Here is a 16457-nt window from a genome sequence, read left to right as displayed (position 1 = left end):
TTTTGACAAGGAAAAATGCACAATGTTTTTAAACCAGCACGGCCTAAGGAACTCGAGGAATGTTTATCATAAATATTTTATTTCGACATGTCCTACCACTTTACAAAATACATAATCATCCCAATTTATAATAATAAATGTATTTCTTGTATAGCAGTACACCCCCATAGTGCTCAGAGCGCTGAAATAACAGAAGACATTATTATCCCACATGGATGGATGGATGGATGGATGGATGGATGGATGGCTGAGTTGACCCTGGCGGCATTCGAATCTGCCACAGCAGGCTGCACACAGATATCCGGGGCGAGCACATAGCTCACTGTGCTATCTGATCGGCTAAAACAATTACTATTTCACACGACTTCAAATTACCATAGTTACAGTACCATAACGAGGCAATCTATGGAAGCTGTATAGGACAAACTAGAATGTACAAAATGTGAAAATAAATAACATATATCGACAACAATGAGCTTAAGGCTGTAAAGTGCATGACTACTAATAACTTTGCATTCAAGTGTAGATACATTATGGCCTCACAAGCCACGCCCTATACAAAATGTTGGCGACTGCAAAAACTACGTACTTGTTAGCCATTTTGCATAAAATTAATGCACCGTAAGCCTGTCTCGCAGAATGCTCTCCGTAGTGGTTTTAAATAGGCAGAAGGCAATTTTAATATATTTTGGGCAAAAAAAGAGTAAGTGCTCAACTGACTCTCTGTCCAAAGAACATGCAGGGCAGAGATCAAAGTTTTATCTTGACCACAAATGTTAGTTGTATGCTAGCGGTAAGGTACCATTGTATAATGTCAAGTATGATGTGTGCATGAGTGTAGGAGCGATCTCGTCTAGATCATCTTCAAAGCCAAAATTAATTTTGCAGCACAGATGAGAAACTAGCACAGTCTAAATTTTTGCAATGTGAGATAGCACATTTCAGTTCTTTGCAAGAAAAAGCTGTTGTAAGAACCTAACCTTCCTGTAAGCTGCCATATCATAAGGATTATACTGGAGGTGTGGGAGGCCAATGGCTCTTGAGTACATTGCAGCATGTGTACATCAAGGCAAATCACGACCTCTATCCTGCGACTGGTCATAGTGTAAAGCATCCCTATAATTTCCCAAGGCAGGTGAGGACGACAATCTTACCCAGTACAAAACCGTATTAAAGGAAATTACATCACTTCTTGATCTTTGGTCTAGTTCCAGTCCTAGAAGAACATTAACCATCCTTGATGGGAGATGTAACAAGTTAAAAAAATATATATTTTCTGGAGCGATTTTCGCCAAATTTCTTTTGGCTTTGGCAGAAAGCCAAGGAATAGTGCCCTTTTTTGGTTTGGTACTGTCAACTATTTTTTATAAAACTAGGCAGAGTGCTGACAGCACCAACATCTTTTATAGATCGCCCTTGGTGCATTGCAGCAGACGAGGATTTTTAGACCTGAAAATCCATCATATGTTTGCGAAAATTGATTTTGTGAGGGACAGGCCAGCCCAGAAAAAGGGGAATATATAATATACATTTATATATTTTGTGAAAAACACTAACTGGAACAGAGAGAGTGGCGTAAGGCAGCTTAAATACTGCTTTAATAACAAAACTTTTATTCTTGTGTGCCAAGTGTACCCGGTCAACTCATGGAGCCAAATGTCTTAGTAAACAGTGTTTAAGTGCTTTCACATCAACACTACGCCGATCTCTGAGTGTTCTTATGAACCTTTAAGCCAGTCTGTATTGTGTGGAGATTGTTAAACTACCATTTGAAAAATCTGATCTTCCACTCTGATTGAGGGGTGTTGCTTGGATGCTTTTCCCTAATATGGTTTTTCTTGCAACTCTGTTTCATTAGTGTCCCAAATTGTCATGGGCATGTCCTTCATGCTCTTTTTTTGTCGCGGTCACCCAGGTTCTTGCTTGTCGCCATCCCCACACTCTTCCTTGCCCATGTTCCATTCACTCCTGAAATATTCATGTATATCTTGTTTTATTATTAGTGCCCTCCTCCCCTGTTCCTTCTCTGTTCATGTAAAGGCCTGATCTCTAGTAGGAAAGGCTGCAACTGCAGCATGTTTGAGTGATATTCCACTACCAAGCCAAAAATAAGGTACCTGGAAATAAGTCTGGCTTTCTTGAAATATTATCCTGGTTTTGTTTCTAGAGTGAATATGGGTGATTTGCATTAGTTGAAGAGATGTTCACACCTTATTTGTTTCCTCAATAGGTACTCCACTTGCTAGTCTTCTTTTTTTAACATTTCTTATTAGTGGAAGGAGAAAAATGGGTGACCTGTAACAGTTGTTGCAACCTCTTGGAAATCTTCAGTATGCAGGCTACAACGTTTGCACTCTCCAAAAGCTTGTAGCGAATGTTGATTCACTCTTGGCGAGTAAGAAATGGTGTGCTGTGTACATGTGGAGAACTAGCATTCATGGCACGTGGCTACTGACTTAAATGCCTACCTAGTAGAATTGTTTACCTCTGCATACATTTGTGCCCTTTCCTGGTTCCCTAGTTCATTATGAACCCGTTTATCACCATGCCTTTCCACTTCAGAAACGGAGTCTGAATGTTGACACAAATGTGAGTTGAATGGATGTCTATTTTGCATCCATTTTTTGATTTCCTGAAGGGTGCTGGGGAATTCAGTTCTTTGACTTCGAAGCAGTGCTTCAGTCATTAATGTATGTGTTGCACGATCCTCGCTCTGTTGGTAAGCCTTGTTACAGGTCAGTATTTTATTTAGCTACCGCTTTCATGCCTCTTCTTTTTTTCAAGGTTGACTGATGACTATTGCCTGACCTTACCAAAATAAAAACTGAATATGGGTGGCATAAGATGTTGATTTAAGAGACACTATAGCTCAGTCGGTTGTCTTTCAATTCCAAAATAGTGGGATGTTAATGCTATTTTAAACTCAATATTGAATGTATCTTCGGATGCTCAATTGACATTTTTATTTCGAAATAATTCTTTCAGGCGGTGCCATAGCAATATATTACGCGATCTGTCAGTGCTGGGTTACCTTGGCAAACTACAACCTCAGGAACTTGAAAGGCCACTTCCTTTAAATGCATTGGTCCCATATCAGGTGAGAATTATCAATGAAAGATGATTGTTCACCTGCCACTCTCGTGGAAGAAATGCCTTATGTGTTTTCTCTTGTTTTATTCAGGGATTTATTTATAATTGTTTATCATTTGTCTTGTCATTATAATCTGGCTATGCGATTCAAAGCGATCCAGTGTGTTCCTCCCTGGGGGTAGGAAAGAAATTGTCTCTCATTTTAAGTGCAGTAAGTATTTGATGCTTTTTTGTGGGTTAAATTAAATTTGACTTGTGGGTGCGTTGGTGCAGTTCCACATACTTTTCCCTCTTTCAGGGTAGTTTCAGACTTACATAGACTTTCTTATTGATGCTAATTTTGTTTCGAGCCCTAGTTGGCTTTTAGTATGAACAATTTTGCATGGATTTTTGTACATTGCTATGGTTTCTTTTTTTATGCATTACGTATTTCAGTTTCAATCTTTGTTTTTATATAAGAGCATGTTTTTTGGACTAGGGTGACGTAATGCCAAGAATATGCTGCAAATTCTAGTGAAACTGCTTAAGGGGGCTCTCTCGAACTCGTTCCCATTAGCCATGTGGTGTTCTTTCAGCATTCTACCCTTCCGCTCCAGTGATTTTTTTTTTTTTTTTTTTTTTTTTTTTTTTTTTAACTGGGTTCCAAGTTAGTTTGCCTGGCTTCTTCCCAGATGGAGCCTGATTTGAGACAGCATTTTCCCAAGATGCTCAATAACAGGTGCTGCCATGTTAGATTGAGTATGGCGTCAAATAGCTAGACTTTTTACTACAAAACTCTTCACCATGCCAGGGAGAGCTTTATATTCATGGCATATAATGTGGTTTTTGTGTTTACTTGGTTTTGGAAATGCATCAGTAAGATTATGTACAATATCTTAATTAGAAATGCTTATGATCAAATACAACATGTATTGATTCTGGCATTGTATAAATATTCAGAGAAAAAGGAAACCTTACAGAAATCCTTTAGAATTCATGTTGTTCAATTTAAAATTATTAAATTCTCTATTTATTGTTGGATAATTATCACAAGTGAATGTTTCTTGGTATACGTTCTCCATAAACAAGGTTGTCGTAAGTCTTCTGAGCCTAAAAAACAAATATAGTGTGATGTTTCTGTGTCTGAATAACATGGTTGACCTATTGTAGTTTTGAGGCTGCACTTGGGTTCATATTTAGCTCAGATTGTTTCATTCAAACCACTTTTTTAAAAATGGGTTTTTACACATTCAAGACTACATTCATTCTTTTGCGATTGCTGACAAATTGGCCTGTCACTTTTTAGACATCACACATACAAGCACGGTTCAATTTCTTACATGTCCAAAAGAATTGCGCTAAATATTCAATTTCTGCTTTTGCTTAATCAAAATGTCAGTATCTGAAAACAAGATTTTAGAGATGATTCTAGGTATTTCGCTCATTGTGCATACATGGCTTTGTAGTAAATGGCTTATGGATATCGTGTTTTCAGGCACCAATTATATTTAGATGTTCCCATCTGTAAGGAAGAAAATCCTCTTTTAGCAAATGTTTTTAGTCCCTTCCATTTTTTTCTTTGCGGTATCCTGATGTTTGCCACAAGTGGAAACTTCTCCCGGTCTCTTGTGACATAACTCCTATATTTCTGGAGACCTTTGTAGACTGCTAAATTGTGGGCTATGACCAAGGTGCACATTAATATCTTGTGGACAGTGCCCCGACCAAGATAATTGTACTGTTTCTGGTTGGTTGCACTGTTCTTTACTGCACAAGTTGTAGTCACTGTGACTCTCTGGTCGGCTTCCAGAATGGATCGTCTAGTGCTGTTAAATCGGATCTATGTGATCACTGTGCTGCCGAAAATCTCAACTACATAGATGGATCACTTGTTCCCGGCACCCCCTACTCACTTTCCCCCTAACCTATTTCCCTTTCCGGCGGCACCCTTCTGTGTATGCCGCCGACTCCCCTCTATCCCTGCTGCGTCAGTTCGCACCCATTTACATGGGTTGGAGCTGGCGCCGCAGGGTCCTTTTTTTTCTACTTTGGTTTAACTTTGTTTTTTTAACTTTATTGTCCTCCACTATCCATCTAATGGAAGCGGGGAACACCCCTGCAACCTCTGACGTCCATTACATGAACAAGGGGAGCAGGGGACACCCCGCAACCCCTGCTCCCCCTATTCTGTGTAATAGGATTTGTTTTTTGTACAATGCCGTTAAATCCAGTGACCAGGCAACTGTGCTTCCGAGAAGTAGGGCTGATTGCGTAGAGACCAGGGGTAAGCATGCGTGGTCATCTTTTTAGCATGAGCTTCAGCCAGAAGCTCACAAAGGAATGTGTGCCATTACCTGGTAGCAATTAAGATTTCTCTCAAATCAGCATCACCTGTGTTTGTCTGTTAAAATGCCTGTGAAATTGTGTGTGGTGTGGCTAGGACTGGTGGGCCTCCAATTGTTTAATAGCACCAATGTTTATGATTGGTAATTAAGGTATCCGATTCTCCCTGGTTTGGCATAAACCTGACACTCTGCACTAGGAACTTAAGCATCAACAAGAGATTGACCAGAGAAGGACCACAGAAGCTCTGCATCAGCATCTTTTGCTACTCTGAAAATCTAACCGCAAAGCTCTGAACCGCTTCTGATTACAGCGAGCAATGTTCACTGCACCTTTGCTCTGAGTGGGGACCACTGGATCTGTTCAGAGACATTTCTGTGGCTCTTCATCTCCCAAGAATAGTCAGTGCAGTACATCCTCGAGTCATCTCAGCATGGTTGTTGCTTCTGCTAGAACTTTTGATCATTTACTAACCTCTGTAGCGGGAACATGCTACCAGGCTCTTGGCATTGATACCTGCAGTACTTCCTTTGAGCTTGACCCCCGACTAGGGTCACCAGTGCTCGATTTTAATTCTTCAGTCTGAGTCACTGTTCCCCTGTCTACACTGCTTCAGGGGTCCCTGTGACCTCTACTTTGAAATCGGGTCCATTCCTCCTTCTGCAGATATTGCCCATCCCCTGTCAACTGTGACCATCCTTTCTTCTGCTCCAAAGGCTCCACTCTGCAGAGTCTGTCTGAAACAACTCCAGCTGCAGTTCTTCATCTGGATCTCCCATTGGGGTCCTTTGACTCACCTGTGTTGATTAGTTCCATTTGTCTGTGGCTGTACGCCTCACATGCTGAGCTAGCCCAATCCAAATAAAACCAAGTCCTTCCCTGCTGGTGATGCCTTCCTTTACATCTGTAAGCTTGTAAGGGTGCAGAAGTAATGTTGCAAAAGTAAGAGTCTGACACAGTGGTGGCATACTTGTTGGCAAATACTTTTATTATAAAAGTAAAGAAAAGGAAAATCCTATCTTGCCCTCTTTCTATGAGGGGGTTGCCCTGCCTCAACAAAACTCTAAGGACTCAGCCAGGATGTTGTGTAAAGTAAAATGTCCACTGTCCTGTGTCCAAACCTATTTCCGTCCATTACGTTAAACTAAGGAAAACTGTGTGGCTTCTTGATCAGAGGGATACTACTCACGTTCTGGATATAGACTTATGATGCTCCATTCTTAATAAGAAAACCCAATGACTGACTCTTTAAACACAGTTTGCAGGTATCAAGGGGGCAGTCTCTTCCCTGTGTTCTTTGCTTTAATTCACAAAATGTAGGGTTAAGTCTGGTTCACTATCCTGCCTGACTTAACTGTAGACCTCCTTCTCAACAAATGTATTTGCCAATTATCAAGGGGATAAGCCCCTTCCCCTTCTTTCTCCAGCTTAAAGATTGCAGCGTCAAGTCTGGTGCTCTATCCTGACGGACTTAACTACACATCTTGGAGTTCCAAAAATGTATTTTTTCTTGTAGTGGGTACTCGACCCCTTTGTTCAGCTTCTTGCACCTCTCCTTCTCTCTACCTCCCAGATCCCCTTGGGTTGTCTCTGGGTCTCCCCGACTGGTCCTATATTTTCTTTCTCTATTGTGTGGGTCCCTGACCCCTTTATCTTCCCTCAGGCTCTCCCCAACTTGCTCTGGGAGCCAGCCCCTTTACTGTGGATTCCTTCGATCCTATGTGGGTCCTCGATACATGTGTTTTGCCTCTGTGGAGGTCGCACAACCTCATATGGGTCCCAGACCCCTTTACTGTGCTGTTTGTGGGTTCTCTCCCCTTGCTTCATTCAATGTCCAACTGAACAGACCTGTTGTACTCGCCTGCCAGGTACTGTTCAACATTGGATAATTTGTAACATTCGTTCAGCTTCTATAGTTTGTATGCTATCCCTTTCTGCTCCACAGGATATTGGTATGTGTCTTTCAATCTTATTCAGTGCCCTCTGGGTCCCACCAACCGGTCTCAGGGCTTCCCTGGGAGTGGTGCAGGACTTCTGCACTGCTTCCGCATCCTTCTCTCTGCAGCTACGCATAAACATGCTCTCTCTCGCGTCCTCGGCTGTGCGTCTCTTTGGCTTCGCTGGTCGGGTTTCCTCTCTGCCTGTCATCGGACTGGTTCCTTCTCCACGGAACCTCTGGAGACGCTAGTCCCTTCTCGGCAGCGTCTCGTTATCTTTTCCTCGGGTCTTTTGTCATGGAACCAGCATCTGGTCCCTCACTCCTCCACGGTTGACTTGACAATCTACACAGTCCTTCCTTGCTTTTTATGACCGGAGTGGATTTTGACAGACTGTACCATGTATGGTGGTTTCGCGGTGGGCTTTTGTCTCCTTGTCTGATCTTCCTGTGAGTGATGGTATGCACTCCATGTGGGTAAGCCTCTCTCTGCCTCATCACAGTGTTATCTGTGTGAATGGCATCCTCTACTCTACAGAGACACATAGAGGTGTAGGGGACCACAGGGAATTGAGTGGGATTAAAGGATAGAGGGGCCTATGGTGAAGGTGGTGAATACCGCGTTCTCCCAAGGCTATCGTCACTGGTCCCATGGAGGGTTCCCTCCCCATGAGATCCACCCGCTTAGTACCACCCCCAGAGGGACTATCGGGTAGCAGCCTCACCTCCCTAGCCTCGTGGGATGGGGCTTCCCCCATGGAAGCAGTGATAATACCCTGGGATTTGTCACCGCTCCTGCTCTGGGCTTTGGGGGGGTCAAGCTCTTGAACTGAACTGTCTCTGAACCCCTTTCTGGGATGGTGTTTGGTTGTGAACTCATTTAGCGAAGTTCAAGTTGATTGAGAAAAGGCCGGTCACTCCACGATGCCAGGCTGCCGTGTGTATGGACATCAATACTCAAAACAGCTTGGGCTCATGGAAAAGCACGAGTACTGGAGGATAAAGGTTGACACCAGGAAAAAACTCTGAAGATGACTTGCTGGTACTGCAGGTGAGAAAAACTGCTCCTGCATCTTCCGAGAAGATTATTTCTTTAGCAGCCAATGCCCATTCTCGAGGGTTGGGGTTCATGACCACTTCCAACAGACCGGGGCGGAATCGCAGCTAGGGAAACGGTCTAGGAAGGAAGAACGAAAACGGGCAGGACTTTAAGGACAAGGAAGACTAGAAGGGACGGAACGAGAACATACTAGGTTTAGGAAACCGAGAACAAAGTAGTTACTGAGGGGAAAAGCGGCAGAGAAAGCATTGCTCTGCAGGTAACTTGGAGCGTTGAGATGCTCACACTGGACAGAAACAAACTCCAGATATCTTCCTAGATTGCATGTCCTGACCACGCAATGCATGCGTACACGTAAGCCACCCTGGCGTGGGACGCTTACGCTACCTTTGAGCGTATACCTTCCAGACTCCAGGGGCAACCGTAACAGCCTGTCATGTAGCACAACTGGGATAAGAAGCTGCCAAGGCAAGGAATTCCAGATATTTATTTAGGGATCTTGTACCATTTGGGGAAAAGTAATCAAGATAGGAGATGCAAGCCAACTTAACTCTCAGGGTATCCTACTCACTGGATTCTCTTTCGGGTAAGGCTCTCTGAGTCAGTCTCACTTCTTTCTCCATACCACTCATGAGGAGGGGTGGGAGGTGCAGACTCTCACATGTTGTAGGCTTTCCAGGTTTTCCTGTACTGTGTAGAAAGAGCACCACATGAAAAAGTACAAATACCAAACCAAATGTCTTAGTCCTGGGTGTTAGTATTTCCCACATCCTTTTACTATCTCCAGCCCAGCAGAGCCTACTGGCCATTCCAGGCCATTAGGAAAAGGAAAATAGTATGTCTCTTTAAGAAGACATGTGTATCTAACCGAGACAAGTGGAAGAAGAGAGAGTATGGTTTGCAGTGGAAGCCCCCAGGCGTGATCGCAAACTTGGAGGTGCTGAGCAGAGACAACCTTCAAAGCCCACAATTTTCAAATCGGCGAGGAACAGCACAGTCAGATGCTGGGAGGCCACGAGAACTGCAACGGGGAAACCGCTGCCCAAGAAGAGTATCCAGGAGCTGGTGGTGGCATGAACTCCTCCCAGTCCTAAAGATGCAATACGAGGTACAAAGTTGTTTGATTGCCAATGTGAAAGGTTCATAAAGCAAGTAAAAAATAACCATGTAAGGAGAATAAAGAAGTACTCTAGATAATTACCTAGGGAAGAAGGGAAAGGGTCTTATGAACAAAGAGTGGATAAAACAAAGCCCAAGCACGGCTTCTGAGGAATATGATCTAAGACAGGGGTGCACATCTGGTTTTTGCAGAGGGATGAATGTACCTTTTGAAGCTGGTTACAGTGGGCCTGACTACTGTGTGGCGTGGAGCGGCGGAAGGGGAATCACACGGCATGAGCAAGGGGGCGAAGCAAGAAAAATGAAAATTAAATGGAAAAAGCATCCTGGTCATGAAGACGGGTGCCTCATAGAGTAAGTACTGTGACAAGGAAGAAACAGCCAGGCCTGTCTCTCTCCCTGTCCCTCTCTCTTACTGTCTATATTGCCCCTCTTACTCTCTTTTGCTCTGTTACTAGTTCTGTCTCTTTTTTCTGTCTTTCTATCTTCCCTTCTTCCTCTCTCTCTATATCTCTCCCTGTTACTATTTGTCGCTCTATCTTTTTCTTTCTTTCTCTACCCTCTTTCTCTCTCTCCCAGTGTTACTGTTTCCGACACGCTCTCTCTCCCCCTCTTTCTCTTTCTTTCCCTCCCATATTCGTCTCTCTCCCTATGTTGCTATCTATTTGTCTTTATTTCTCTCTCCCCTTCTCTTCTTTCTTTCTCTCCCTCTCTCCCATGTTACTATTACTGTCTCCATTTCTATCTTTCTATTTCTTCCCTTCCTCGGTCTCTCTCTCCCTCAGTTACTATTTGTCGCGCTCGCTTTCTTTATTTCTCTCCCCTCTTCCTTTCTACCAATGTTAATATTTCTGTCACTGTCTTTCTCTCTCCCCTTTCTTTTTCTACCTCCCTATGCTACCATTTGTCTTTCTTTCTCTCGCCTCTTCCGCTCTCTGTTACTATTTGTCTTTCTTCATCTCTCGCTTCCCTCTCACTCGCTTCTCCTTAACTCTCCCCATCTCTTTGTTGTCCATTTCTGTATCTTACTCCTACACTCTCTCCACTCTCACACACATTGCTATGCCGAGGGGGCCAGGGAGCATTTTGCTTTAAAGACTTAGGTGCGGCACTGCCAACCCCTGTAAGCAATAATCCAGGAGCTTGCTCCCACCTACCTCTCGGTTCCAGCCGTATTCTCTTGCAGTTGGTCTCCCATAGTTTATGCACACCCTCCCGGATTGCGCTTCTTTGCTCTGCAGGAGCAGCCCGGTTGGCTTTCCTCCAGTATCCTGCGTGGCTGGTGTGCTTTGCACGACCACCGCACGACTGCTCCTCCCGGAGTGCCCACAGTTCTTTCAAGTCCCATGTAGGTGGACAATGTAGTCATTCATTTCATAACGCTTTATTTCCACCAAAGAGTCATAAAAGCATACATACATTATAACAATTCATTTAAACAAGAAGATAACTTAACATTAGCTAGATATAAAATTCCTTAAAACATCATCAATAAAAAGTAATATCCTGGCACATTAAAAATTCATCGATACATTCTTCTGTCTTACTCTCCATGCCCACACCACATATTTACTAGTAGCATAAACTTCAAACATGTCGTTAGACTTGAGACAGATTGCCATGGCCTCATTTGTCGTCCGCCAGCCTTGAGCCAGGAACAATGGCTTTAAGTATAGTTTCCTCAGCGGCACTGTAACTGAGCTAGATGTTGGTAAGATCCCTAGACGCAACTTAATAAATAGGCATTGTTCAAATTTCGGGTTAACATAGTCATGATAACCCTCATAACCCTCTTTCACCTTTATACTACAATAACGTGACCGGACTGATGAACCCGCAACCTTAGTTATCGCGCTGGGCCTTTCCCAGAGCTGCGGTCTTTATAACAGCTTTCGAGGAGTTGGATATAACGCTTGGATTGGACCAATACTTTCCAAGACCCAGGTCACCCAGCAGTTCCTTGACATGGACATCCCACATTAAGGATGAACCCGCTGCTTGAGTAACTGTATGCTTCTCTATACTTAAGCAGGGAGCCATTCAACCACATCCGAACCCAGTAGTACACGGGATGAAGTTGGCAAATGTGCTCAGTTCTTTGCATACCTGTTTCTAGGAATAATGGTAAATTGGGCGTGAAAGGTGGAAGCACCAACATTTTCTTGAGGTACAATGTAGTCCGTTCAGGGAGGTCCTCATTGTCCCCCGAGAAAGGTGTCACTCCCAGTGAGGTCCCTCTTGCCCAGACCCCTAGGGAGGGTTTTGCAGCGCATGCTCACCTTCCTAGCCTCACAGGGAGTGACTCCCCTCCAGGAAGAAGGGACGAATTGTTCGGATTTGTCCCACCTCACTTAGAAGGGTTTAATACCGGCGGTGGCCAGTTCAGGTGTGGGCACTTTTGCAGAAGTCAAAATGGGCCGTGACCAGATGCCAATCCAGAGTTTTTGGTCCTGCAGGAAAGGTTTGAGACCAGTGACCACCATAGCGTTCATGAACCTTGTTGATTCCAGGCAGAGACAAGCCCCGTGGAGTTGGGGGGCTGGAGGGGATGTACAGGGGTGACAGGACCATCCCTGCCAACGATTCACCCTGCGGGTCCCACACGCACACATTTATTTTATTTGTTTGCTTGTTAGGCGCTTATACGGGAAATAAATTCTGTTTCAAAGCGCCCACAGGGCAGCAGGGAGGGAACATGGGATAGCAGTACAATAAGAAAAATTAAAAAGAGGGGAAGGGGCGGCCGTACCTACTATGCCTTGTCAGTATTCAGAGTATTCAGAATGTGCAAGTGCAGGAAGGAAGATGGCAGTGGGGTAGGTGCTGTGGTGTTTGTGCTCGTGGGTGAGCCACAGATGAAGTGCAAGGAATGGTAAGTGCTATGCGGCCCAGTGTTGTGTTGGGTGGAAAGTGCCAATCACCAGTGCGGAGTGTGTACTGAGGCAAGTGCTGACGGAAGACCAAGTCTCTGGGGAGATTGGGTGTGAATGATCAGAAGCCCAGAGGATGCATAAAGATCCAAGACGCCAATCACAGCAACTGTGGGATTAGCAGAGGAAGGAAGAAGGGAAGGAGGAGGAAAAGAGGAGAGGTCTTGAGGTGTTTTCGGAACTTCAGGAGGTGCTGCTCAAGACGAGGGGGAGGCTGTTCCAGAGGAAGGATCCAGCTGAGGAAAGCAAGCAGCCTCCTGCTCTCTGTTTAGCGAAACGCTTTACACACAGAGTTGGTGCCAGAGGAGCGTAGAGGTCTAGAAGGAGAGTATTTGGTAATAGAGAGTTGCAGATAGTGTGGTCCCTGGCCCCAGACAGCCTTGTGGATGATGCAGAGGGATTTGAATTTGATCCGTGCAGCAACCGGGTGCCAGTGGAGGCTTTTTAGGGCAGGAGAGATGTGGTCCCTGGGTTTAAGGCCAAGGTTAAGTCTTGCTGCTCTATTCTGGATTAGCTGAAGGGGTCGCAGAGTGGAATAAGATATATTGAGGAGGAGGCTGTTGCAATAGTCAACCCTAGAGAGAACCAGGGCTTGAGCAACATTGAGCTTCTGGGGGAAAGTGATAAATGGGAGAAGGACGAGTTTGAAGTGGGATTTCTTGGCAATGCCCTGCATGTGAGAGAGGAAAGATAAAGAGGAGTCAAAGATGACTCCAAGGTGTCTGGCTTCAGAAGGAGCAGTGGGAGAGCCCAAGGTGGGAGGCCAGAGAGAAGCGAAGGAGGGAGCAGGGGTCCCAATTGGAAGGATCTCAGTTTTGCTCGCATTGAGGCAGAGATCATTGGGAGAGCAACAAGCCTGGATGGCAGACGGGCAGTCTTGGATGAAGGAAGGTGAGAGTGAAAAACTAGAGTGACAGGGGTTACCAGGTCTATCTCTGTTCTATGGTCTAACCTGTAGAGCACCGTTATTTTTATATAAACAAAAAAGACCCTACAACGGGTCTCTGTGTGGTGAGCTCTCAAGAAGTACACAGTGTCCACATATAACAAGGAGTCAAGTAAAACAATTCAATTTACTTCACTGGACACATTAAAATATTCACTTTTTATTAAATTGTAGAAAGACATATCACAATGAATTAATCACATACATCTAAAAATCATCCATGGTGCCGACATAGAAGCACCTCTAAAACATCCAAGACACAATAAATCTGTCTTGTTCATCACACTATTCACATCCTCTCCCAGAAAACATACTTCAGATAAACCTCAATCATACATAAACAAATTCACACCACTGTTATTTCATCCAGTTATAGCAATTAACACTCAATTCTAAAACAGTATTCTAAAATACAATCTCCGTTGACTATAAGGAAAACAGGAGATCCTCACAGTAAGGCGACAAATCAATATTCAATGTATTCAAAACAATACACAACACTGTGATATAGACTGCTGCCTACTACAGCATCAAATTCCCCAACCCAACATGTTTCTTTCTATGCTTATTCTACTCTGTAGAAATTCTTCAGGGGTAAGTAGGTCCGGTGTTTTCAGGGGAGTAGACCTAGAGGTACAAATATGTGGACAGCACAAAAAGCTCACCTAAAAATAAAAACAGAAAAACTCAATTGGACTCAATGTATAATTATACCGATTGATATATGCAAACCCCGCCAAATTAATAAGCGAAGTGCAAAAAATGGGGCTATAACCACCCCACAACATCCTCTTCCACCGAGGTAATCACATGTACACGAAAGGTACAGTGAAAGGGAGACCATCTTAATTGGATCAATCCCGACAAACACCACCACCAGTGACACCATGAAACACACCTGAACACCCCCGGTTACACATGAGACTCCTGGATGCAAAGTGACTGCATGCCAGACAATCAATACGGCAGAGTAAACTGCACTCTGCACCATCAAATGTTAATTCGCACTGTCTCCAAACAAGAGGTGAGAATGAATTATGCTTCATGGTCTATGGGGGGGGGATTTATAAGTGTCGGTAAAATCGTATGGTCACCGAAAATTAGGTGAAACCAGGAGTGAGACAGGAAGTGAATGACACTGAGCACTAACAAAATCACCAAGCAACCCCAGTAATACCGTGTGAGCAAACCAATAAATCATAAACTCGCAGCCCTTTGGTGCACCAGGCTTGTAATGACAATTCGCTTCAGGCTGCAGATACTGGTATGAGACCCACTCAATCGGTCAGTCAATATGGTCAAGAAACTGATTCTTGATCACGCACTATTACCATGCCCACTCAGTCAGTATGTGATTAACAGGTAGACCAGCAGTAGAATAGAACACGCACAAAAGGGGAAAAAAAGGAAAAAGAGAAAAGACTATATCAAAGTCATCAACTCAATCATCAAACAACCATTATTGCATTCAATTAATAACCGTTCAATAACCCGCCAAACGGGGAAACGAAAAACACATTGTGGGCCATGGTCTTACTGACCTGATATACAGCACGCACCGCATCTAGCGCCCGGTGTAAATGTAGCTTCCCACCATTCAGCCATCATATGGTGAACGGCCCGAGGGTAGCGGCAGTAGCTGGTCCGTTATTCCGGTATGTAGCCAGGAAGGTGCGAGTTAGCCAGCAGGAAGACTGAAAAAGAGTTGTCATCTGCATAACTCTGGCAGTTGAGGGAGAAGGAGGCGATGAGGCGTGCTAGCTGTGCAAGGTAGATGTTACAGAGCAAGGGGGAAAGGATAGATCCCTGGGGCACACCACAGGTGGCGAAGGATGTAGGAGAGGAGAAGGTGCCCAGGATGACATGGGAAGAGTGGTCAGTTAGGGAAGAAGTCAGCCATTCCAGTGCCCGTTCCAAGATACCAAAGGTATGGTGGAGCCTTTGTATGATGATGGAATGGTTGACCGTGACAAAGGCAGAAGAGGGATCAAGTAGAATGAGGACAGCTGGATTGGAGTCCAGGGATGCAAGTAGTTCTTCACGAGTGCTCAGAAGAGCAGTTTCCATGCCTCTGGATGCTCGGAATCCAGAATGATGATCGTGGAGACCACCGACGAGTTCAATGCGCGGTTTGAGTTGGTGCAAAGGCAGCTTCTTTTGCAGTTTCCCAAGAAGGGGGTGATTGAAATAGGGCGGTAGTTGGATGGACAGGTAGGGTCTGCTGAAGGCTTTTTCAATAGTGAGCGCACAATGGAGTGCTTGAGGGAGATAGGGAAAGAGCCAGTGGCAAAATAGTGGTTGCAGAAATCAGCGAGTGTAGGGGCAATAGAGCCAATGTTGTCCTTGAAAGTTCTGGACGAGCAGAGGGGAACCTGTTTGGAAGAAGCCTTCCTAGAGCGGACAACTCTGATAACTTCTTCAGTTGTGATAGGGGTAAAGGAGGAGAATGCGGAAGGAGGTGGGGGAGTGGCCAAGGGAGGCAAGGGGGTGAGGGACAAGGCTGTTCAATATGTCCTGAGATTTGGTGGCAAAGTGTGTGGCCAGTGCATTGCAGAGGGCCTGAGAAGGAAGAGGGGAGGATGAGACTGCAGAAGGTTTGGGTCTAGGGTTGGCTAACGCACACAGTGGTGTTTTATCTCATTCCTTTTCTGTGCACTTTTTCTTTGGTCCACAGAAGGTGAGAAGAGAAGACTATCGGGCACTGTAGGGAAAGAAGTGAAAAGGGATATGCTTGCGCTGTTGTGTTATGCACGGGAGGTGAGGAAGAGAGGTGGAATATTAAGTGGAAAACAAAGTTTACTCATGTTCATGTCTGAGCTGAAGGCAGAATGCCGGCTTTTCAAGACGCTTATAAGGGAGTCAATGCCCAGCCAAGGGGCAGATGCGTTTGGATAAGAGCTGGGAGATGTTGCTGTCCTGTTGACGAATGTAAAATGAAATGAATGTATTCAGGTAACTTTTACTGTGGGCATTCAGTGTTTCAGCTACTTGCTGAGTAGCAATGAATACTTCTTTGTAAGCAAGTGGCTGGTAGCTGACTCGCCGTCTCGTGAT

The 16457-nt window shown here is 44.5% G+C and overlaps 1 protein-coding gene across 1 annotated transcript in view; it reads left to right on the top strand.

Moving 5' to 3' along the window:
- The window catches only part of NOL9 (nucleolar protein 9), a 717932-nt gene that overhangs the window by 502967 nt on the left and 198508 nt on the right, over positions 1-16457 (top strand). The window contains exon 9 of the mRNA XM_069610369.1: positions 2986-3097. Within this exon, the coding sequence (XP_069466470.1) occupies positions 2986-3097 (112 nt within the window). The remainder of the gene's footprint in view (positions 1-2985; positions 3098-16457) is intronic.

Source organism: Ambystoma mexicanum, chromosome 8 (genome assembly GCF_040938575.1).
Source record: "Ambystoma mexicanum isolate Mex_15411 chromosome 8, UKY_AmexF1_1, whole genome shotgun sequence".
NCBI lineage: Eukaryota > Metazoa > Chordata > Amphibia > Caudata > Ambystomatidae > Ambystoma > Ambystoma mexicanum.
This window is presented reverse-complemented; position numbering and strand designations above follow the sequence as displayed.